Source organism: Barbus barbus, assembly GCF_936440315.1.
Source record: "Barbus barbus genome assembly, chromosome: 6".
NCBI lineage: Eukaryota > Metazoa > Chordata > Actinopteri > Cypriniformes > Cyprinidae > Barbus > Barbus barbus.
Window position 1 is genome coordinate 33023597 of NC_136734.1, and position 26193 is coordinate 33049789.

The window sequence follows — 26193 nt, forward strand, 5'->3', positions numbered from 1 at the left end:
TCTGTGCAATATCCCCATGAGAGCAGAGTGGTGACAAGATACTGATGATAAACATTATTGTGGCATATTTCATATCTTTTTGAATAATGAATGTGGCTGAATGTGCTGAATTCTGAGTGATGAATTTTGTTAATGGTGGTAAACTCATTAAATATTATATGTAATACATAACACATACAACACAGAAAATATTCACATCAAAAACAGCAATGTAAATACAATATGCGCTCAAATATTCAGTAGTGCACTCACAGAGAAAAAAATGTATAGGGCATTCAGTGTGAAATTTCAGTTAATTACAGAAGAGAGCCGGCTGACCTTTGCTCTTAATCTTGTAGCGAATCCTCGTATTTGATTTTCTATGTTTCTCACTTCCCTACCACTTCTAGTGCTCTTTTATTAAATAATTATGAAGATATTGATTTTCTGAAACTTTAATCTTTCTAACAAAAGTACGGTAGCGCGAGAACAGTGAGCATAAAGTTATTCAATCCAGGTTTAAGTTTTTCATTTGATATATATTTTATTGGCACACTGGAGTATAGCAGTTATACATTTTTAACATATATCTTTGTTTGAATTCAATTCAGAGTTGTTGTTTTTTTACACAAACAGTATTGGAATAGTCATCAAAAGCACATTTGGTAGTCGATAAATATGGTGAAAGCAGATTTAAATGGCCTTGCAATATTTTAAAGCTTCAGAAATAATGCATGTTTGCATACAGCAGTGAATGGGTTACATTGCTTTGTTTGTCAAAGATGTGCTTCCTCTTGATCCTGACAAGTACTTCAGGCTGCACACTTTAATTTATTCCCTGCCACTATGGTTGGTTTCCGCCACACAGATTCCAATTATACGATCAAATATTAGCTTCATGGACACAGCAGTGCATATGGCAGCATATATTTTTCTATATAGGATTGATTATGAAGCTATAGAGAATTTGTGTATCTGCTTAACGTGTTACACGCTTCAACGAATTTCACAAAGCAGTTCACAGTCATGTTCACAGTAAAACTGGACTTCAGACACTTGCTGAACCCAACCCAGCATAATATTTTCAAGCAAAAACCACCAAACCCTGAACCATGAATCTAATGTGTTTTTTTCTATAAAAACTCTCAAATTTAATCTAAAACATATCTTTTTCTCATATTAATGTGTTGATCTTATAAAACAGTGTCATAACTTACTGTTACAGTACGCATAGTTCACATTCTAAACTTCTCACAATAGTTAGCAAAGCCCTCAGATTGATTGTTTGAGACAAACGATCTATACAGTGATCTAATATGCCTATTATTGGTCAGCATACTTTTAAAAGCTCACAGAAAAAGACGGCTGACTCATATTATAAATTACCACTTTTGCCAGTAACCATTTAACTAGTCCACAGAGCAAAAGCTTGACAACAAACGATGGAAATAGCATCTAGTGTTATTATTTCACACAGACAAAATATAACTGCTCCTATTTTATAATGACATGATGAAATATATATATATAATGTGAGGAAAGGTCCCTATTGTGGTAGCTAAAAGATGCTAGCTACCAACTCACACAATGATACAGAAATTATTACAGGGAATTTCAAGCAAGGTTCGACATTAAGCTCAAAAGATCCTGTAATAATATCTGCTTCATTACATCTACGCCACTCTTTATCATAAGCGGGTTCCTTTCGTTCGTTTGAAGTTTTGTCTTTGTTTGAAGGTCGGATCTGCTACATTTAGCCCCTGGCTGGATAGACCCCGTATAATATGCTGATATTCAGATAATTCTCATCCCAAAACAAATCTATATTTTTGTACAAAAGATTAAAAACATAAACAAATAAAAGATCCACAGTATGTGTCCAAAGCAACCTGGACAACTTCAGGAGAGTGTTCTGAAATCGGCAGTGGAGGGAGAGAATCGCATATTAAGAAACAAAGTGTACAGCAAAGTGCAACGATGATCAAAATGTGCCAAACTTTCACCTACAGAAGTATTTATAGCAACACAACTTCTACCCTAACCTACTTTTTCAAATCTAAATATAGAAAGAAGTCAAAGTTAAGTTCTGTCTTTGCTCTTTTCAAATGGAAAAACATCAAAACACTACCAGTGTTGAGATAAGCTACATATATCTTAGGTGGAGGTAGAAAGATGTAGTGTATGAAATATAATTATGCCTGAATCATAAAAGTGAAAAACTATTCGGTATTATTATTATTATTATTATTTTTTTTTGTTAAGACTGATTGATGACCTAATGTGGAGAAACAGAAATTTGAATATATATTTACATATTTCACAAAAAACTCTTTAGATATATGCAAAAAAATTGTAAAAAGTGAAGCACTTTGTGTGTGTGAGTGAGTGAATCTGTTGGTCTGGTGTGAACTGTGTGTCAGTGTGAATTTGCTCCAGTGTGCACAGTTTGCACAGTGTGTCCATAAAAGTTTCATATTCAGTGTGCATATGCTGCGACGGGGTGGATTTTGCTCAAATGATGGTGCTGAAGGTGTTGTCTTAAGCGGTCTGTTTCAGAGCCCACCGCTTTTCCAGTCTCTCTCTTTCTTTCTGCCTGTCAAATTCTCTTTCTCTCTCCACTTTCACACCACTGTGCTCACAGAGGGGTCTGACAGGTTGAGCTGGCCGGTAATGTCCGTAGGATATGGCTATAAATGAGGAGGAAAGAGAAAAAGGGAAAGTAAGAGCACATATATTTGCATAATCCTAAATATGCACTGTACCTCCCGTGACTGGTATTTAGTTCACGTTGTTACGGACGGAGGTGATCTCTCCACCCACTGCAAGCCATGTTTATCTTTCATCTGGAATAATTTTGTCTGCGATTTAAAAACAGACAGGCCTCCTTGGATTGCGTTGTAAGATAAATAGAGTGAACAAGGTCACAGATTCATTACTGCACAATTGCTTCCTTAAAGGATCATTGCTCACGCTTACAGTCTTAAATGAATATGCTTCCTTAAACGGGAACCGTATATCACATGTGAAAATGTCTGCACAAGAAGCCTGAAATGGCACAAACGAGAGCGCTCTGTCTCCTGGCCCACGGCTAATAATTTACCTGACCTAGAAGTATTGTCTCCATAGTAACTGTCCTAATGAAATATGACAGCCGGACGTGATATGCAGCACAAGGTGCAGTTCATTCCAGTTCGTCACAGGTTTCACCCTCAATAGCTCTCAATTTATCTGATTCTATAGTATTATTATACTGAAAGGTTGATTTATTGTGATACTCTCCACTTAGGAAAATATTACACTCATCTATATGTCATTCCAACCCTGGATAATTTTACTTGTTCTGTGGAACACGAACAAAGATATTTTAAAGAATGTCCCAGTGGTCCCATACAGGTTATGAGTAAAGGTTACTGAGTAAATGATAAGATTTAAATTTTTTGGGTGAACTGTCCCTTTTATTCGCTACAACGTTGAAAATGATTTATTTAAAATCACGTTTATGGGATATAGTTTTGGATATATATTAAAAGAAGTGGCTTTAGTGGGTGTTGTGATACCCTCAGTCATAACAATATTGTTTATGGTGTTCCAAGTCAATTCTGAATCATAACCACAGCGCCCCCTGCCTACAAACAGGAGAACAGCTTTACAGCTCTAATCTACAACAACCAGAAGGATCATGCTGGTAGAGGAAGAGAGAGGCAGTGTGGCATGTGGTGTGGACACCGACATTCAAAACACCATTCAAATCCATTTATAAAAAACACTGATAGAAAAGAAAAGGATGATTAGGACTGTGATGGGTAAACATCAGTTCAAAAAGACTTTTTGGCACTGTATAGCTAGTAGTCTTTGTGTCTTTAATCTGCTCCTATTCTGCCTTCATCTTTGGAAAATGTATTTTGAAATCATATGAGGTTAAAAAGCACATTTTGCACCCTCACCTCTGTAAATGATTCAAACCATCATACTGAAGGAGAAACCAACTGAATTGTGAGCTACATGGATTTGGATATTTTTTGTAAACCATCATCCAAACGAGCTGCCAATCAGAATAATTTCTCAAGTTGAGGATGCATGCAACAAAGTCCCAGATCAATCATTGCCAAACTCAGAAAATGCCTAGCGTGCAATTCAATTAAAATTCAGTTTGAACCAATTAAAGTAATGCAATGAAATAGTCTGTTTGTCCTTGCACATTTGTTTGTTTTGAATCCTCGGAGTAGCTGTTTGGTTTGAGAGCTACGTCTTATTAAACCTGTGGGACCGAAGAAACAGTGCGAAGGCGTTTGTGTGAACAAACTCATTTGGGAATCTAACTCTGAGAGTTCAATACACTGTAAATGTAAACCCAAAACCCATCTGAGCAGCGTTTCCTGAAAATGAAAAGTGTTTTTTTTTTTTATATATATATTCATAGAACTGCAAAGAAAACATTGGATGGTTAAAAATAAAGGGATCTTGGTAGTGCAGGCCTGCCGGGGGAACAGCCCAGGTTATTTTAGCGTTGCTCATCTTTGGCTGTTAACGGCGATACCGTGCATCGCGGGAGGTGTACAGAGTGACTTTGTGACAGCAACCACATAAAATGGGACAATAAAAGAAGAATGAGGTACATGGAAATAACCATTACAGGACCAAGCAGTGAGAGGAGAGACACAGGAGTACACATAAAGAAAGGGAAAAAGAAAAGAGCATAAAGTAAAGTCACATCCAGGTTAGGCACGGGAGAAAGACCAGCATAGGCGCTAAGAAGGAGAAGCTACTTCGCCACCTCCTGCAAGGGGTCAAACCCACAAGCCCCCCAAAAATCTGCTCCTTGGTTCCCTCTCCACACTTTCCCTGGCAGCTAGATCGCTGATTGGGCTTTCCAAACAGATGTCTGGATGGGGTATAGATGGCTGACTGACAGACATGTGGCCATGACTAACTCCATGTGTGAGGGTGAAGAGAGTCTGAGATGAGACGTTTGTTTTGGAGAGGAGAGATGAGATGACAGGAGAAAGGAAGAGAGTGAAAGAAACAGGGCAGGCCGAGGAGGAGGAGGAGGAGGAGGAAGAGAGCGAGAAGATAGAAGTACAGGTAGGGCGTCATTTTCTTAATCTTCTTACCGTGTCTTTGGACGACCTACGTCTCTTGATGTTGGAGGCCAGGTTGGTACTGATGGACCTAAAAGAGGCTTTCTTTTTGGGGTCGGGCTCTGCTCTACCACTTTTCCTATCCTAAAATAAATATACAGTATATGTAGAACAATTATTCGTGCTCTCTGGAAGAGCGCGTTTGGTTTCCAACCATCACCACCCACCTTGACTACTAAAGCTACTGAATGGTACTACCCTGCTAATTTTAGAGCTTATCACAATTAACATGGCGTCTCCTGTCCACTTTCCATCTTGGTTGTGAGTCAGAACAGTGCTTTCACGCACCCACAGCGCTCTACAAGGAAAGAGGACACTGGCATATAGACTGGGTGAGAATATGTACATAAAGTCTTACTTCGACTCTTTTACAATCCTGACACTCTAGAGAGGGGAGGAGGAGGACTGTCGTGGATCGTGTGATCAGACCACACTCATCCACAGTTCTGCAACTCCATAAATGGAAAGCCAAAGCATTAGCAAAGGAAAAAAAGCAAAATGAACGTATAATCGGATGGAAAAAACAGGCTCCGTTTTGAGAGGGAGAAGATGTTCTAGTGTTTTCAGGGAAAATGAACAACTCATCAATAAGCAGTCGAAACTTAACACAGTTCCTTGGCATTATACCCCGGTGAGGGTATAATGGGCATATGAAGGAAGGAGGAAGAGATGCACGGGCTCATAAGAGGAGACGAGAGAGTCAGGAAGGGGGTTGGTGAATTCAACCAGAAAACATGCAATACATGGAACCAAAAAGGGAATGCAAAATGAATGACATGACAGTTGACCTTGGCTGGCACCGTCACTCCCTCATTGACAAGCACATTTGAACCATGTTTCTGATCCCCTACTGTGAGCGACTCAAAATATGACCATCTGCAACTGCACTTTACTTTACAGCAATGTATGAATCATTTTACCACAAAGAGGTTATAAGAAAGACGAATAAGAGTTTTCTTTTTTTTTTTCTTAAAAATGCTTTTTTTAAAGGTTTGAAAAACTTTTATACCATATTTAAGAAAAGTTTCAATTTGATGACTCGAAAATGTCATGTTGTGTAGCCATCAAGTACAGAACCAAAAATAGGTTAGATATCGGTTTTTTTGGAGAGTAACACCACATGATATTTTACAACCTGAACTTGCTCTGTCATGAAAAGGTCAAATCATCTGATATTTAACAGACTTATTGATCATGAAACGCAGTTCCTGATTTATTCTGCATGTTGGTTGGATCACATTACTTGGATTTTGTGGACAAATATTTCTGAATAAAAATAATCAAAAGCAAAAATTCTACATTTTAGTTTTTTTTTTCTAAAAATAAAAATAGACAATTATGCAAAAATGATTTAAGGGCTTCTTTAAGAATTGTTCTCCAAAAATGGACTTTAATCCAAAGCCAACCAAAATGCTTCTGTAAAGTAAAGTGCATTAAACTGTTTTTCTTTTTAACACATTTTTTAATTCTTTCAGCATTTGTGAATCATTAGTCACTGTCTGGTTCTTTCAAACAACATTGTAAAAGAAACAAGACACAAAAAATGCCCACAATAAGATTTTCATCTGTTTTCACATAATGCATTCTGGTTTCTGTAGAAAGGGTGACCGTACGAGCTCCTTTAACCGTCAGTGCTTTCATCCATTGCATTTCAAAGCCCTGTGATGAGGCAGTGCCTCTGGAGTGGGCAGCTAGCCCACATCACATGGGCTCCTGATCTGCTCCTGGCTCGCTCTGGTTTGAAATGCAAATGCACCCAGGGCAGATCTGTCTGTTCATGCATTCGGGAAGCAGTTGTGTGTACAGCTTTTGCATACGTTGCACGTGCACCTGTAGTAAGCGTGCCGGGTTTTGTGAGGAATAATTGATTTGAGCTTTCAGGGAGGAATAATTCATCGGCGCACTCGGTGGCCATTAGCGGCAGTTACACATCCATGTTTGCCCACTCTGATGGGGATTACGTGGAGGCTCATTTGCAATTAAATTATATAAGCATTATTTTTCTTTTACTCGATAAAACAGTGGGAGGAAAATCCATCAAAAAGACCTCGTCCGTGGTTTTTTTGTTCATCTCAAATTATGAGCCTTCAACAATGCTGGACCTCTGACTTGAAGTGGGTGGCACATGTGGGTGTATTATCCATGCAACACTGTCTTGTGACTCAAGTAGGCAGTAAAGCCCGAAGGTTAAAACACTTAACTCTCTATAACATGAATCTCTGATGTGTGAAGTCAATCAGATAGCTGTCGGCTTTGATATTGCACTGACACATGTTCCATTAGTTAGATTTATTCGGGTTTGCCTTGTGGTGAAATATGTGCCTGCTAATAATAGGTCTAAAGTAACAAGGCAACGCTCAAGGACTTGCATCCCATTAGGAAAGGTAATCTCTCTTCAACAATGCACTAACTTTCACAGCAGTTCAGAGCTGTGGTCATGTGTTGTGCAAGCCAGCCAGGTTTCAAGTCTCAAACGGGCTGACCTTGTTACTTTCCGCCAACATCTGGGCATCGTGTTGGCCTGTGACCCATTGTGTATGGATACAGCTGGAGGCCAGCAGCGGACAGACACTGATCTGTATTGGGCGTGAGGACGCTTTGATCCCTGCTAGAGCCCAGCAGGGCCATTCAGCCGGCCTGCTCAGCATGATTCTACCTGACTCCACAGCAGCATCACAGACTCCTTTAATGTGTTTATGTGTATTTGTCAAGCTGCTCAATAAAAGCAATGCCACTGGCAGTAGTGAGGCTGCAGGAGCTGCTTTATCATGCTGCACAGTTTGATTGAATGGTAAGAGATGTGTCTTTGCATGGATCTGCAGCAAAACACTCATTATTATTATTATGAAGGAATTATTTTGGACACTTGTCTGCTGTTGCATGGCTAAATGTCCAAATTAATGTATAGACCAGTTATCTTTTTTACCTCAAGGCATTTTTGTACAACTGTGAGGTTATGTTCATTTAGCAGATGTTCACTATACTGTATTATCAACAGAACATAACTGTGAATTATAGTTTTTCCAGTTTTACTAATAGCTTGTGCCAGCGCAAACCGTCTTTTGGAGATAAAATTTTACTGTCAGGTTTTACTAAAGACGCGCAGTGAAAAGCGAATTAGCGCTGAAAAGGCGTGGACACAATTATTTTTGCGACTGACCTTATTGACTATGCATTTGTAGGAGTTTCTCTTTCAGACCAAATTTATGAGAGGAGAGTATTCAAATGAATCATGCAACGAGATTTACTAACATTACATGCACTAATCAAATTACTGGCATTTGTAGCATAATTTAACGCCCCAAAAAAACCATGTCAAACTATTTTGCACTTGAAATGGCTGCAATTATTGTTGCTATTATTGCAGAGAGCACGTGGTAGAAGGGAGAGGATTTTTTCCACATGTATTAATTTATTTGGAATGCCAGTAGAACACATTATATGAACATGACATTTTGTCAAGCCATGTTATTTTTAAATTGCTTCAGGAAATAAAAGACGACTTGGAACCCTCAACTAGGAGTCACGCAACACCAGGTCTATCAAAACTTCTAGCAAACCTTAATTTTTTGGCCTCCGGTTCTTTCAATGCACAGTGGCTTCTTTATTCTTTATTTGTGACTAGGCTAATTTGCGCTGCGCTTGATATATTGCGTTGGTCGATATGTAAATGGAATTTTGGCGTCTGTGTTCTTTCATTTGTGCATTGTTAGTAAATCACCCGCCGAAATTTCCCCTCCCATCGGCGCAATTTTGGAATTGCGCTCTCGTGCTAATTTGCCCTGTCTAGTAAAACTGGCCCTTAGTGCTTTAAAAGTATGATATTAAGCAGGAATTTAACGTTTTTGATACTAAAGACCCATTTATACTATGTGAGAAAATGCATGCACTATGCATGATATTTTTAAGACAACATGTTGTTTCCTAAAATAAATTGTTGGCTTTTATTTTCTCCTTGTACTACAGCCAAAGCCAATTACGAAAATATTATCTGGAAAACAGATTTATTTTGCAAACAACATGTATTCTTAATATCACACTTAATATTTCTTACTATTTAATATTATTTATATTACTGTTCAAAATTTTGGGATAGTAAGATTTTTTTAAAAAACATTAATACTTTTATTCAGCAAAGATGCATTCTGAAAGAGTGCTAAAAGAAAACAAATAACTCAGCTTTAAACCATTTTCAAAAAGCATGTTTTTTCATTGTGCATTCCAATTAATCTCAATCAAACTGCAGTTGTTATTTTGATTAGGTAAAAAAATAACTAATAAATACAGCTAACTAACACATTAAAACAATAAAAGCATGAAAACATAATAAAAAACATGATTTTTGAAAATAAAAAAATGGAGTTATCTGTTTTTGCAAATAAACTCTTCAGATATTATCAGCACTCAGTATTTAATGGAACGCTTTGATTGATTGATTGATTGATTGATTGATTGATTGATTGATTGATTGATTGATTGATTGATTGATTGATTGATTGACTGAATGATTTCCAAGAGATCGTGTGACACTGAAGACTGGAGTAATGGCTGCTGAAAATTCAGTTTTGCCATCATATGAATAAATTACATTTTAAAATAGAAAACAGTTATTTTAAATTGTAATGTTTCATATTATTTTGTATTATGGAATATTGTTTTAATTGCAATATAATATAATTGTTTAAATATATAAAGAAATATTAAATCCTGCCTTGGTAAGCGACTTCTAAGCAGTAGTGTAGAAACATTTTTCTAAACTGTAAAAATCTCTTCATCTTTTCATAGTTAGATTCACATTTGACTTTATAGGCATCATCATATTTGGGGGTCCTTGGCATCAGAAAGTAAAAAAAAAAAAAGCTCATTGTAATCTTTTTACCCCTTATCCCTTGTACAATATAGATTCATTAAAAGTGTTCAGCATGTAGTAATATATTGACAAACGCCTTTGTTCACTGCACCATTTGCTGTTCAGTTTGACTGCCTTATATGGCTGTTCTTTTTGAGTTTGCTGTTTTATGATGTGTTAATTTGTGCCTCATCATGACCTTTAAGTCTCATCATGAACGCAAGACAGACATGCAACTAGAAGAAATCTATGAGACTTCTTTGTTCTGTGACAGAAACCACTGGTCTGTTTTTTGGCTCTAATGATTTCCAGTAAGAGTTTGGAGGGGATGGGAGACAGCTGTACCTGTAAGTTCTTCCTCCAGACATTAACTGCTGCAAAAGCCAGCTGCATTTGCTTCCTGCGCGCATCCTTGTGTCGTTTGTACGCAATCTCAATGAAGATGAGGAAGATCCCGGCGACGATGCCACCAGCCACCAACATAAACACGCCTGTGTGATGAAAAAAATACATTTTCATCATTTCCAGACAGTCTTCAATGTGATAAAGTGGGCAACAGACAGAGACTATTAATAAGGCCTATTCACTTTGAAAGAGATTCATCCTCAATTTCTGGCAACATGAGCTTCATTGACAATTTGTGATATGGCAATTGGTGATAGTTGGTTTTAATTTAATGCAAATGAGACATGATGTGGCAACTACTGATCTGCTGCCTGATACAGCTGAATGCTACAGTCAAGCAGAAACCCCATCTAGCAACCAACAGCACAGAGACTCAACGACCTTGAGGGATTTGATCAGTGTCAGTGTCAACAGCCCTTCATAAAGCAAAAGGGATCCTGTGAGAGGTGGATCATACCTGCCATATTCTCGAAAGTGAGCGTGGCTGGTGCATTGCTTCTGGAGTCACATTCCTGATAACGGACCCAGGTTTTATCCAAGTCCTCCATGAAGCCGTTCTCATGGGAACTATATTAGTTCAGAGACCCAACACATCAGTCAAACAATCCGTTATTCCAGAAATAGAAACAGTTGACAGATTGCGGTAAGCCTAGAGATTAGCTGAAAGGAACAGAAAAAAAAGAGAAAAACAAAAGTATAGCTGCACACTGTGGATGATTAGTCTTGACTGAGATTACCTGAGGATGGCCAGTGAGACATTTTGCTTCCAGGGGCTATCTTTACGCATCCCGATACCGAATCCAGAGCGGAAGAACAGCTCGCCTGTGGTGACCAGGTCACATTTCTGCGAGGCCTCAAACTCCAACACTGCTGAATCCCATATAAATGCGTGGAGTTTGCTATGGGTTAAAAAAAAAGTATACATAAAAAACTTTTTCTTTCCCTATTTGCAATACCATTCATAGATTTTTAAATATGTCTATAATGCTTATCAAGGCTAATGTTTTTGGATGAAAGTTCAAAAGGATTTTTCTTTGTAACAATGTAAAGTACTTTACTGCTACTTATAATTAATCAATTAAACATAAATTTCAAAATGTCTTAGTATTTTAGTATTTTGTCCTCCTTTTGCTTTAATGACAGCAGCAAACAAGCTGCATTAACTCCACAAGTTTATGTGAAACCTGATGATTCATTTGATGCAGCATGATTTGAGAATGATCCAAAGAACATCTTGTGCTTCAAGTGGAAGCAAGAAGATCTGTCTGTACAAAGAGTCACATGATAAATGACACAAATTTATTTCATTAGTGACCTAGAAATAATTCAGAATCTTAAGTATTTATTCTTCATTTCATGTCACAATATTTCTTTGTTAAACATTTTTAAAAATCCCAAACTGAGGATTAAATTAGATAAAATTAAATCCCAGTTATCTCATACATCTGGAATAAAAAAAAAAAAAACCTTCACCTCTACTACTTTTTATACTAATGCCTGAGAACTGGCATCTTCTAAATGGAGATAAGTGGAACTAATTCCTGGAGATTATAGAACTCCAGATGTTAAAAATCAGTAGGGAAAATGTATTAAACACACTGGCAGTCTGCCATCTGTTCCCGTCTTAGCCTTGTAGTGAAGGTCCTTCTTTAAAATACAACTCCCTACCCTGCTTTGTATTCAGCATCAATGCTGTACTGAATCACTCTAACAGGGGTTTAGCCTTTCTCTGCTCTCCACACACTCTCTGAGGGGAGAGGAGGATGTGTCAGCCTTTACACTGACTGGTAATTTAGCTTTCTGCCGCCCAATTCCTGGCATCCATATCTATGCCCAGCCCCTGTTTGAATCTTGTGCTTTTAAAGATTTAAAACAACAGCTTCCAATATACCTGTACTGACATAACAAAAACAGTATTATTGGTGGAAACTCTTGATTGTTGACTGACTTGTCTCGCACGGCCTGGATGGCTTCAGCAGCGCTCTCGTAGTTGTGCTTTTCCATGTGGCGGTACATGGTGCTTAGCTCAACTTGGCGCCGGAAGTAAATGTCCACAGAGCTCTGCTTCACTGTGGCGTAGATGAACTTGTCTGATGGGTTTCGCAGCTGGAATACAAGGTAACAGTGGAACGGTCTGGGTCAACTGTGATAAATGGGTGCTACGCAAGATAAATGTATTCAAAACATGATGAATAATTAAAGTAAACTGGTGTTTGGTGTCTGCAAATCAAAAACACGGACTTTGTCTCTGCAATTACATGAAATATTTCTGAGAGGAAAATGTCTGTGGGAATAGAGGTAAACCAAGGTAAGTGTGACCTAAAAATGTTCACTAAAGTCTCCGTTTCTGTGCACCTACAACTGTAACACAATATAATAAATGACACAATTGTAAATTTATCAATAATATCTCATTTTATAGTAGAAAATATAATAAATATAATTCTTAAATGTTTATATCGAGTCCTTTGTAAATGTTCAGCCCACATGACAGAATTGACATGATTGTTATGATGAAACAAGGCAAATAAAAATAACCTTTGCGAACGAATGACCCGTAATTATGTGTCCTCACCATGCTTAATTATATGTGGTATTTTTATAGCGTGTGAAATCTCGGTGCATGGTAATTTAGAGTCTTATTTGATATTCTGTTGTATAACATGCAAAGCTGCTTCATATTTAGTGCTCACCCTAGGGTCGTTGATGCCGGTAATGCGCTCCTCAGGCCGATCCAGCACTAGGAAGGCTGCCAAATTGGCAGTATAAGATGCAACTATTATCATAGCAAAACCAGCCCACACCATACCTAAAATCCTTGCTGAAAAGCTCCGAGGGGCACCTGTGAATGTAAGCGGAGAGGTGAGAGCGATAAAGAAATTATGCTTACTGCAAAATCAATCAAACACCGATTCAGCAATATTTCCACCTCGAAGCACCAACAGACCGAATAATAATCTTATTGCTGATGCCTACCTTCTCCAATGCCGGAGTTCAGAAGTACACCCCAGGAGAACCACATAGCAGAGGATAAGGTGAGGGCATCTTCTTCTTCCTCTTCACTATTTACTTTAAACCTTCCAAACGGGCTGCACAGCAAAGTGCATATCAGTCAGAGACAGAAGCTTTTAAACTGCATCCCAAAAAATTCTGTTGACCTTCAGCCAAACTTTGAGATCTTCTGCAAACTTTCTTAATACCAAGCTACATTCTTACATCAGTGTGTTCAATCATTACTACATCTATCCAAGGGTGCGTTTTACAGGGCTAGTTCACTCAAAAATGAAAGTCCTGTCACCTTCGTGATTTTCTTTCTTCTTCAGAACACAGAAGGTATTTTGAAGAAAGTTGCCTCTTTATTGTATATTTTTATTGTATGGACAAAATATCTTTTTTTGGTGTTCCAAAGAACAAAACATCATACAGTTTTAGAGGTTGAGTAAATGATGACAGAATTTACATTTCTGGATAAACTACCCCATTAAGATGTTATGCATGCAACAAATATTTTCCTTTACCTGAAACGGTCTAATAGGTAGAGCATCACCGCCACAACATGGACCGATAGACCCACCAGTAACCACAGAGTGCTCTGAAAAGGCTGCATGAACGAGTCCAGTGTACTGCGTGGTATTTCCTGCAAAAAAACAGCTTTATCCAACCCAACAAACACCACCCACATTGCCACATGCATCACCATATGGAGCATCAAATGGAGTCTATCTACACTGGTCAGAGGTGTATTAATAGATTTCACTGTACTCCAGAGTTAATTGCTTTATCAGTGTTTTCTAAGTACAGAGATAAGTCCACTTCAGGGAATTGAATTAAATCAAGAAACTGTAATACTATTTCTGTCCCAGAAAATCATGCTCTCAGAGGATTTTTCCAAAAAATAATTACATTTCAGATACTTTATTTGAAACTTGAATTTAAAACTGAAATGAAACTGACGCAAGATCTTCCATTTTTTTCCTCACTGGCCTCATGGAATACTGCAGTTTCCAAGGGAGAGTTCATCCAAAAAAGAAAACTCTCTTATCATTTATTCAACTTCATATTATTGCAAACCTGTATGACTTTTTCTTATATGGAACAGAAAACAAGATATTCTCATACATTGAAAGTCAGTGGGGTCTAGAACAACACTGGATGCCATTGATTTTCATTGTATGGATTAAAAATATCTATATTTCAAATGTTGATTTTTGAATGAACTGCCCCTCTAAAGCCAAATGTTGATTTGTAGGTCATCTGAGGCTCACCTTTTTGACAAGTATTGTGAGCCCCTGGTACTTGAATGGTTTTGAGAATTCTATATACTGGGCTCGTTCATTGTTGATTGTAAGTGGAGCCACGATCATGTCTGCCAAGCCACTCAGGAGCTCTCCCATCATGCCATTCCACTCCTTCTTGTTGCTGTTATTTACCTGGTATCATGGAGATAACATTAAGCAATTTGTCATGCACTTTACTTTATGTATTTTTCAGCAGATTCTTAACAGTATCTGCGAAGAAAGACTTGGAAATGTGCAGACAAGCTTAGTTGCATGACCTTGGAAAAGATATGCACAGCTTCAGACTGGTGTAGAATCAATAAAGTTATCGTATTACTCACACGCTCCTGAGTGCCAAATTTGCCATCAGCCACTAGATGCACTTCATAGGTGAAGTTCATTGTCATTGCAAGTTTGATCAAAAGGTCAATGCAGAACCCATAGCAGCACTGAGGCACTATGGGACGACCTATAGAGTTACACAAGACTGTCAGATCTGGACAAAGCACAACTTTAGTTCAACAAACTTTATATAATATAATACATAATGCCTACCTGGAATGGTCTCATTGGGGCCAGTGCAGATCACTTTTTTGATCAGGACTCCATTTACAGTGTGCTCTTCCTTACATGTTCCATCTCGTTGCGTTGGTTTCACATAGACAAAGGGCTCTTGATGAATGGTGACAATCTACCAGATAACAAGAGAACTGAATGTCAGTGCATGGTTTTCAATTTATTTATTTCACAAATGTATACATAAAAAGCCCTGCAATAAAGTACCTTTAATCTTGTTGACATCTGATACCCTTTTGGCTTTTCAGTCTCTCCTCCTGGCCAAATAATCTTCCTCTGAGTGTTCATTACAACCTGAAACATAATATTTTCCTGTCAATAACCATCAAATTATATTTTTAATGCCTATAGTTGAAGTTGAAAGAAAATACGGACAACTAATGTTTTTCCCTGTATATGTAGGCTCCTTTTTGCTCATTTGTAAGCATCAGCTGAAATAATATATGTAAATGTTGTTTTTGCATTATTCAACATTTTTAGGATAAGTCAATCACTTTTAAAACATTAATCTTAGTTAAACGTTAATTCATACATATACCTTAACAATTTGAATAGCTAAATTAACAGCTACTATATACTTCAAATTAATGATGAACTATAGTATATTTACAAATGAACATTTTCCTCAACAAAATGTTTGTAAATAAAAATGGATGGTTCATGAAACGCAATACTGTACACTTACTGTAAAGTGTTACAATAAAATTACAGTGTGCTACTATCTAAACTGTTAAAATAGCAAATGTTTGCACTGAGCAGAAGGACAGCTTATTAAAAAGACTGAGCCGATTTCATACTTGCGAGCCATTGTAGACGCCCACTTGCACCAGCCGGGTTTTCTGGTAGTTCAGAATGCTGTAGTGGGCGAACCTCCTGTCTCCGTCGTCATTAAACTCCACGCGGCCTGTCAGGCCATCTGGATACTTGGATGACATCAGCACTCTAGTACACCAGAGGGTTTTTTTTTAGAAAAGGCACAAAATGCTCATTTAAACTCAAAGGAAGACATTGACGATGACTGGAAGTAATGAAAGTTCACCAGAAATTCAGAGATGGAGATGCAGGTATGTCTTTGAAAAAGACATGACGATAACTAGGGAAGAGTTAGGGGGTGTCGTGTGGAGTGGGGTGGAGTCAGATGGCACGTATAATGTGCAGGCATAGACATAGGAGAACAGAAATGACACCTGTAAGGGTCTCAAATTGGGTCTCAAATGCAAATTGGTACCACCAGATTTCACAAGGCCAATGTAAGCAACAACTTAACAGGCTTGTTGTGTCCTTGCACTCGATTATTACTGTTTGAGGAGTCAAGGCGTGGTTTTAGAAGCCAAAAGCTAGCGGTTTAAATTTTTGTGGTGTGAATGCTTCCACTCTTGTCAGTGCCAGACCAGTGGTAATGTATGATAATGCATGACAGCAAATGGATGGTTGGTTGGAAAGCTAGCGAATGCTAGCCAGCGCTCATCCCTGGCCTCACCGTTTGAAGAGTGGGCCAGTCTTCCAGATGTTTGTATTGCCAACACAGCCTCGAGGAGGCTCTGTAATATTCTCCTTCTCAAAGAGCTCCTGAATGGACTGGGCCACCACAGCCACGGCATCGTAGATGTGCGCAGACTCGTTCTTGCCATTGATAAGCTGAAGGCCGAGCAAGCCTGCCCAGTTGACAACATTACATGGTGTTGGCCAATGCCTCACAACACGACTCTCACTTCAAGAACACGTCAAGGCATACTCGTAATAAAGAAATGCACACATTGCCAGAGAGAGAAACAAACGTGCATTGCATAATTTTGCATATGAGCGACAAATAGTCTCAAGACAGACAGAAGGACTGTGAAAGTCATGGGGGGTCAGGACAGGGTCAGCACTGAGCAGAATGGTGTGAAGTTGAGACACGGATGTGTATATAAAGAAGCCGGGAACAAAGAAATGCGGTTGTCGCTTACCATCGTATCCACACCTCAATGTAGAGGTAGCAAAGCACCACTTATAAATAAACTCATGACAGCCAAACCTTAAAAATGTATGCACATTCAAACCAATATGGATTACCACAACTCTCTATCGCATCATTTGTAGTCTACTGAAAGAAAGGACAAACACTCAAAAATGAAACAAATTAAACATTAGACATAAAGCACAGTACAATGAGTAAAGAATCACTGTGTTTAAAACCTTTAAACATGGAGATGTTTAAACGTTTAAACACGCAAGTACAGCACAGACACTGATTCGTCGGTGGGGATTGCAAATTGTAATCGTACAAAAAGCTTAAAAGGCAAACATGTTCAGTTTGTTAAGAAGCCTGGGAACGAGAGAGAGAGAGACAGAGAGAGAGATAGAAAGAGCGGATGAAAATGGAGAGGATGAAAAGTACATACCATCTGGGGCTTCACTCAGTGCTTTACCAGACATCTCCCTTTCTCCAACCAGCCACACATAACCAGAGCCTGTCATATTGAGCTGGCGCGCTGCTTTGTAAATGGCTGCGGCTTCGTCTTCACTGTGATTGGACAAAGATTGGTAGTAATAGACTGTATTAATTGGACTAAACACCTCCAAATTTAATGTTATGAGCAGGTCCACATGGAATCTGTGAGTGCAGAAATCAGAGAATCAGCTATACTACACATTGCTTAGCATTTCTATGTCAAATATATTTGTAGTCACCAGCAAGAATGTAAAAAACATTTTGCCATGTTTAAATCACTACGCAGAATGCCTCAGATTTCCCCCAAGTCTGTCTACACATTCTGTGTGGGCCTGATTGTGAGTGACTCATGAAGGGCAGAGAAACTGTCTGACATTTTGAGCTAATGTCTTGTTAACAAATTAGATGTTGGCTCATTTAATCAGAAAAAAACCTTATGAAGTGTTTGTACTGGACATTTTAGCTTTATTTGCAATCATTTTTAATATTTTAATGCATCAACTCACTGAAATGGTTCAAATGCAGTGCACTGAGAATGTCTTTTCAATTCTGATTAAATTCCTTCATCTAAACTGAACTTTGAACCGAATATGATTTTGGATTCTAAATGTAAGGAAGTACATTGCCCTCCAAAAGTATTGGAACAGTAAAGACAAAATTGCTCTGTTGGCCGTGGAGTCAAGACATTTACAAATATGATTAAAAGATGAATATGAGACAAAACTACAGAATGTCACATTTTATTATTGGGTGATTCAACACATAGATGTTTTACCAGCTAAGAAGTTCAGCACTTTTATAGTTTCATCCCCCTATCTGATGTGAGCATAAGTATTGGAGCAGTTGCCTCACAGGTCTTTCTAAGTGATCAGCTGTGTCCTGTTGCATTCATTCTTCAGATATTAAAAGCAGGGAATGTGTCGTATCAGTTATATCCATTACTTCTGTATTCTGAATCTTGCATTCGATGATGGCTCACACAAACCAGGACGAAGACGAGGGATTTGAAGCAATTTGGATGCTAAAAGAAAAGAGGAAGTCAATTAAAGCTATAGCAAAAACAAAGGGCATGGAGAAATCAAGAGTCTGGAAACAACCAGCAACACCAGCAACCAACAACGACCTGATCGGCTGAGAAAACAACAGTAGTTGATGACAGATAAATCATAAAAGCTGTGAAAATGAACCATAAAAGACGTGTCTGTAAAAACACCAACAACTTCCAGAAAGCTGGGGTGATGCTCTGACAATCTACTGTCCTCAGGAGACTTTGACACAGAATTACAGATGCTACACAGCAAGATGCAAACCTCTGACCAGCACCAAAAATAGAAAGGCAAGATTAGAGTTTGCAAAAAAGCATAAAGGTGAGCTAGAAGAGTTTTGGAACTGTGTTTATGGACCGATGAGACAAAGATGAACCTTTATCTAAGTGATGGGAAAGCAAAAATGTGGAGAAAAAAGGGAACTGCAAATGATAGCATGGTGGAGGTGGTGTCATGGCATGGGCATGTATGGCTGTCTCTAGAACAGGCCCTCTCAACTTTACTGATGACTTAATGTATGATGACAGTAGCAGAATGAATTTGGAAGGGTACAAAACCATCTTGCCTACCAATATTCAAGAAAATGCCACCAGATTAATTAGGAAGTGCTTCATATTGCATCAGGACAATGACCCAAAACACCCTGCCAGTTCAGTCAAGGAATTTATAAGGGCAAAGAAATGGAAAGTCTTAGATTGCCCAAATCAATCTCCAGATTTAAATCCGATTGAACATGAATTTCACCAGCTGAAGAGGAGAGTACAGGCAGAAACTCACCAAAACAAGCAACAATTGGGATTGGCTGCATTAAAGGCTGGGAAAATTATTTCAAAGATGAGACCAAGAGTCTGGTGATGTCTATGGGTCACAGACTCACTGCTGTGATTGTGCGCAAGGGATCTGTAACTAAATAATACCCACTCATTGATGTGAGCATAAGTATTGGGACAGTTGAACATAAGGCAGATATAAATAATTAAAAGGATGAACTCTAAAAGTGCTGTTCTTTTTATTTGGTAAATCATGTATGTGTTGAAATGGCTAATAATAAAATGTGACATTCTGTAGTTTTATCTCATATTCATCTTTTAATCATATTTGCAAATGTCTTGACTCCACAGCCAACAGAGCAATTTTGTCTTTACTGTTCCAATACTTATGGAGGGCACTGCATATTTAAATAAGAAAATCAATTGTATTTTTTTTTTTAACTACAATTTACTAGAAAAGTTACATTTGCCAAAACTAGAGTTGTCCATCTTGGCTTATATCATATCATATCATATTATATTATAATTTATTTAACAAATTAACCCTAACCCTAACCCTATATTTATTTTTGAGTTGATGTGAAAAAGTTTGATATCCCAAGTGAAATTACCATGGTTACTAAACAGATAGGACAGGATTCTAAGTTAGAATGTTTCTGTAACAGCCCCAGGACAGAACACTTTATTTCCCAGAATGCACTACCTGAATTTCTTGGCTTGCAAATTAGTAAATTAGTCCAATCATAGTCCTATCATTCCAATCCATTTTAATTCAAAACCGGTGTCAATTTCCTGTGAGATGTGACCAATTCAATTTAAAATTCCACCTGAATTAAACAGTAGCACAAATATCTTTTCAGAATTCTCCAACCCAAGCTTCGCCATTTTTGCCTGCACTAAGTCAGTCTCTTGGCTGGCCAAATGTATTATTCAGTAATAACAGCGATTAGTGGTGATGGGTTAAACAGTGGAGATGAACTCACCTTGCAGACAGGATGATAACTCGGGCCTCTAGCTCTTTGGCTTCCTGGAGCAGAGCCGTCAGATTTGTGTCTTGGCTGAACAGGAGCACTTTCTCTGCCTGGGATTAGGACACAACATTAGTCAAGTAGTTGACTCATCCCCACCATGAACCATGCTCTTTGAGCACTTGCGTTTCTTTTTCTCCTTTTTCTTTTTTTTGGAGGGGGGAGGGGGTTTGAAAAAAATGAAGTAAAAAAAGTTTCTGAGATAATCTGCTTAAATGAAAAAAACTTAAGTAAGCTTGGAGCAGGTAAAAAAGTTCTGCATTTTCACATGCAAACTCAAGGGAATCAAGATTCCAAGGAAAAACGTGCATGTAAGAGGAAGAGGGAGAAGAAGATTGATGCAACCGGAAAGCAAAAAACAGGTGAAGGAAGGTGGTGATGGTGGTGGCTTCTTTCCCAACCAAAAACAACAAAAAGGAAGAAATGCTGCAGAAAGGTGGGAGTAACATCTGGATAGTGCCTGTCCCACACGACCAGATCTCCACGCACTGTGTCAAAAGAATAGACTTGCAATCTTGCTGGCTTCAATACATGCATTCCTTTACACAAAAATAAAAAAGTGAGAGGTGGGGGAGCGAGTTTTTGTATACGCTTTAACAGAAAAAATAACCCATTCTCGATTGAAATCATAAAAAGAATCCAAACAAATAAATAGACGTGCTGGCAGGATAAGGATCTCTGGAATCGGTTTGTTGATTGTTTGACTGCTTTCTAGTGGCTACTTTCAGATAACTTTTGGGCGGCGTGCATTGACCATGCAAATATACCTTGGGTCCTCGCTTGTTGTCAAAGGACAGTTGGTCGAGGTTTTCATAGTTCCTGTTTTTACTCTGATGAATAATGTGCACAGAGAAAATATGCAGACACAGAATATTATAAACAGTTATAAATGGTGCGCAGTAAAGCATTCCAACAAATCTCCACTTTTCTGCTTCAAATTGGGAAACTCTAATCCTGGGGCTTGCAAAAACATCAACAAAGACTACATGGAGCAGACAACCTTATCTATCCTTGCATATGGCCTGAACCTGCACACGATTATTTCCATGACTTCTCCTCCTTTAATTCTTTTCATAATATTTCATTTTAATTTAACCTTTTCACTTGCATTTAATTAAAGCACTTGCCCTGAGTGCGCAGTACATTCAAGCGCAACCTAATGCCATCCATCAATTTAAATTTCTTTGTCAATCTACCGTAAAAGAACATCAGCTACAGTCCATGAAGCACAGTAAGTTGCTGCCACAAGATATGTCTGTCCAGACATATGGCCCAAAATAAAATATTTAAAGCGCTCTATTTTTTATGTTTGTCTGTCAAGCATTTGTTGCTTTTGGAGAGACTAAGTAAAATGAGTAAAACTCTCCTTGATTAAATGGATGGACATGGATTTTTTTAGATTTTTTTAGATTTTTTTTTTAATGTTTTTATGCATTTAATACATATTTGTAGTTTTAAGAATTTTTTTGTGCCTGACTGCATGAAAAAAAAGCTTGTTTGCCCCCTAAACTCACAATGGACTGAGAAAAACTGTTGTTTTTCTTGTCTATCATAATGGCTTTAATTTGCAGCTTTAATATACAGCCATCCAACCGTGTGGACAACGTGCAGGCAAAGTATTACTGTAATAACTGACACGAGTGAAAGACTTTCATGAGCCCTTCTACTGATTGCCAAAACAGTCTGAGAATGTGCATATAAAATCAGCTGGCCTTGGGGCTGCCATTACTGAAAATGACACTGCAACGACATTGCGGGTGTCCTTAAAATACAGTGCCATGCTAATGGATTCAGATCCAAAAGAAATGGCTCTTTTTACTGAATTACAAGTCATGATATTGTTCTGATTTAAACACTGCATATGTAACCTTTCATTACAGGCATGTGTATGTGTACAAATGCAAAAGTTGATGAGGTTTAATGCTCACATGGTGCATAACTACCTTCAAATTTATTGTAAAATACTTTCTTACATAATGTGAAATATTGAACAGCACAAAGCTGCACACAGAGAACACTCAATAAATCAGTCACAGTCTGTTGCTGGGAAGAAATTCTCATAGAATCACAGAAAAGCAAAACAACCAAATCCCCTTGCCGTTGATTTTTCGCACAGCCCCAGGCTAAGTCCCTCATTTTGTTCCTGTTGTGGATAGACAAATAGGAGAATCTGACTATGGTAAAAAGCAATGTGAGATGAGTAGAAAAGTACAAAGTTTTGCAGATAAACCACTTAAGACGCTGCTGATGCCTCTGGCATAAATAATGTTAGCCAATGGAAAGAAATGTGTTTACACAACAGAAAAAAGGAAACATTTAACATATAGAGGACCTCTGAGATATTGATTACAGGAACACACGCTGACACACACGTGCTCATTTACACACTGGGCCATGTGAGTCGACAGCCCACACATCTCACCTTCGTCTCCCTTTCCTCCAGCAGTGTTTCTAGTCTTTTCTGTGCCGCTCTGCCCTCGTGGTCATCACTCACAATCAGGATGATGTGATTCCACTGGAACTCACGCATCATGTCAAACCACACTTGGGCTTGGTGGGAATATGGCGGCACCGTGCGCAGGAAGGAGAGGTGGATGCTCTAGATGGACGGTTGGGGGAAAGAACTAGTGAATCTCAAAGGCCTGAAGCAATTTCAGTTCATTAGGATTTAATCACTTTAACTGTAATTAATTTAGAGACAGATCCAAACATCACTTCTTAGCGTGCCAAGATGCCATAAGGCAAAGGAGCATAAGTGAACCTAAAAGAGTCAATCGATCATAATGCTACATGCAGTATTTATGAGAGCTTTTAATTAAAGGTCTAAAACATGACCACACTAGAACTAAAAATTAGTAAACATTTATCACATTATTCTGCTCTGGAGGAGGAATAGAAAACCACCCTGGAGGTGGACCATCATGCAAAAATATATCTTCAGGGCTTTGCTACACTATGTCCTGCAAAAAAGTTTTCACACTTCAAAACTCCAAGCAAACCATATTAAAAAAGGTGACTGAAGAAAAGGACAGATGACAACTGCAGTGAAACGCAAGTCATATACCAGCTGCTGGTGGTCTCCCACACTCACCTTATCAGAGTAGATGGACATGCGGGTGGTGAGGCCCACTACAGGGATACGGTAAAAACCAGCTGTGTAGGACACCGGAGTGGGAGTCAGATGATCATTGGACTGGGGTGGGTGGCTCACCAAGATTGCATACACCTGAGGACATGAGGATCATAGTGAGGTGAGAAATCTGACAAAGTTTTGTCACTTGTTTTGATTTTGTCACTTCTAAACTACACTGTAAAAGACGTCTAATCAATCAATTAAGCAATATAAATACTAAATGAATGAATGGATGATACAATAGCTATACAAACCTACTTGACCTACTAAAATCTGTAATAGAAAAATACTGATAACCATAACAACACTTTTAACTAGAAGACTAATAATACTAACAGTAAATCAGAACAACACATTATTCAAATGGAAACTGTTGCCCAACAAATACCACTAAACTATCAAATATGACAATAAAATAACACCATGAACATTCAGTAAATTAGATTCTGATTGGTCAATTAGGCGTTTGGACATTTTGATATTTCATAGACAGCGTTGCAAATTTTAAGTTAAAGTAACTTGCAGTTAATGTCAGGGTTTTTAATGTATTTGTAGCGTTTTTCCATTAAAATGACCAACATTTTCCCAATGTAGAGAGTTATACACAACACATAACTGTTTTAGTTTGTAACCTATATACTGATGCATTTCTACAACGTTAAGCAATACTTTAACCTTGCTGGAGGAGCTGACAGGAACATTAGCAGTTTGGTGTTGGTTGTCATGAACAGCATGTACTTGGGTCTGTGCGTGTGTATGTTGGACGGGTGTGACTTGGATGGTAATCCGTGTTACAGCATTGAAGTCCATAATCTCTGCCTCCACCACCATGTAATAATTTGCTAGAGCTTTCCTCACAGAACAAAGCAGCTGTTATCTACGAGACAGGCGCCATGTTGCCCTCGTTTTACGTTTTTCATCAAAATAGAGGCGGTGGGCCAACTGTGATGCCATGGCGCCTCGTGGAGGGGTCAGTGACGTTTTACTTAGCTATGCTTGAATTTGTATTTATATGTCTCCACATGAATCACAGGTTGTCACATATCGTATGTACTTTGCATTATTTCAGGCTCGGTGCATGTAAACTCTGAGCACAGCCTTACAGCCTTCCTATCACAGCAATGCTCACTCATCGGTAAGGTCAAAATGGACTCCGGATCCTGTTGAATGTTTTCTTTTGTGCAATGTGCTCTAAAGTCGAGACTCGCAGCAGCGTTTGCCTTTTCGGAATACAAAGTTGCAATAACTACATTTGGCTGAAAATACCTTTTCTTGAAAGAATACATTATGATTCTGACTTTTAAAGATTTTGTATTTCTTAGTGTTTACCAGAAACACTTCATACAAACAAAACAAATATATAAAAAGATTTAAAATATATAAATATATTAAATAACAATATCAAAATGAATTAATTAAAATGACAGCTTGATTTAAGTATCTGACATAAGATTTAAAATAGGCTACTGATATCTTATACTTTTAAAAAAAGATTTATAAAATTTAAATTAACAAGAGAGTCATCTTAAACGGTAACCTGATAGATAGATAGATAGATAGATAGATAGATAGATAGATAGATAGATAGATAGATAGATAGATAGATAGATAGATAGATAGATAGATAGATAGATAGATAGATAGATAGATAAAATATAATATAGTCTTTAAGATGGATAGATAAATGTTTCTATAAAGTGCTGTTTTTTTAAATAAACGTTGAAAGCATTGTGTGACCAATGCACTTCAAAATATTTTAATTTATTTAGGCTATTAAGATTTTATTATAACGTTTTTGTTTTTTTCAAAATGCGTATTCTGAGTATTCTTTGAGTTGAAGAGACTGGTATGCGAGCGTTACCTGCTTAGAGATGAGATCCTCACACACGGAGAGTGCCATCTGGATGGCGTTTGGTTTATGGGTGACTGAAATAGCGTTCATCTTGAACTTATCTTTGCCGTATATATTGTTGGCTTGGGTGACAGCGTCTTTGAACACTTGTTCATATCTCTTCTGGCTCAGGACAGCCCCGATATTCACAGTCTTGGGTTCGCATCCGCCTCTCGCACAGGAGCACGAGATGAGGAAGGCGAACAGAACCAGTCGCATTTTGCCCTGGATGGCAGAGGAGTCAAGTCAAGAGTGCCCCGTGGAGGATGCGTGTCGATGCCCGTTGATTAGGCTGATCCGCTGTCACTGCGTCCTCTCCAGCAGCACTGGAATGCGATCGCCTCAAGTCTACTCCGCAGAGGAATGGGCTTCACTCATTGAGTCCGCTCATGAAACCCGTTCATATTCAACAACCATGTCAACACGCCTTTGTGGAGAATGATGCTCGCTCCTGTTGATAGTCGCCTCACATATGCACTCTCTCTCTCGGGAGAAGGTGGAAAAATCAGTTTTGCAGTAATGTTGTAGTCATCTGCGTTCACTTCTCCCGTTCTTGGCGTGATTGAATCGTAGGTGTGGTTTTGTCAAGGGCGACCTGATGCTCTGTGAGAGACGCTGTCCTTGGTGCTGAGAACTGTTCTCGCACACTGATGCGCGCGCACTCGCA

At 38.3% G+C, this 26193-nt stretch overlaps 1 protein-coding gene across 2 annotated transcripts; it reads right to left on the reverse strand.

Annotated features, from left to right (window-relative positions):
• Positions 1-500: 500 nt before the first annotated feature.
• LOC306871067 (glutamate receptor ionotropic, NMDA 1) lies at positions 501-26162 on the reverse strand. 2 transcript variants are annotated; one of them, XM_079418753.1, is made up of 20 exons: positions 25497-26133; positions 23594-23728; positions 22925-23101; positions 21270-21332; positions 20458-20555; positions 17609-17730; positions 16705-16879; positions 16022-16166; positions 15432-15518; positions 15204-15339; positions 14990-15117; positions 14637-14801; positions 13890-14008; positions 13348-13460; positions 13065-13213; positions 12320-12477; positions 11109-11270; positions 10829-10938; positions 10312-10457; positions 501-2666 (listed from the first exon to the last, which is right to left on the reverse strand). In XM_079418753.1, the coding sequence occupies exons 1-20, from the start codon at positions 25743-25745 to the stop codon at positions 2601-2603; spliced, it is 2703 nt and encodes a 900-aa protein (XP_079274879.1). In that variant the 5' UTR covers positions 25746-26133; the 3' UTR covers positions 501-2600. The 2 variants fall into 2 exon arrangements, with proteins under 2 accessions (XP_079274879.1, XP_079274880.1); XM_079418754.1 differs by lacking the exon at positions 21270-21332 and having other exon boundaries at positions 25497-26162.
• Between the last annotated feature and the right edge of the window lie 31 nt (positions 26163-26193).

Coding starts and splice junctions, on each gene's coding strand:
- LOC306871067 (XM_079418753.1), bottom strand. CDS start 25,745: ATGCGACTGGTTCTGTTCGCCTTCCTCATCTCGTGCTCCTGTGCGAGA. Junction 23,729..25,496: donor AGGATCTCATCTCTAAGCAG/GTAACGCTCGCA, acceptor TCATGTCCTCAG/GTGTATGCAATCTTGGTGAG. Junction 21,333..22,924: donor TGGAGGAAAGGGAGACGAAG/GTGAGATGTGTG, acceptor ATTATTCATCAG/AGTAAAAACAGGAACTATGA.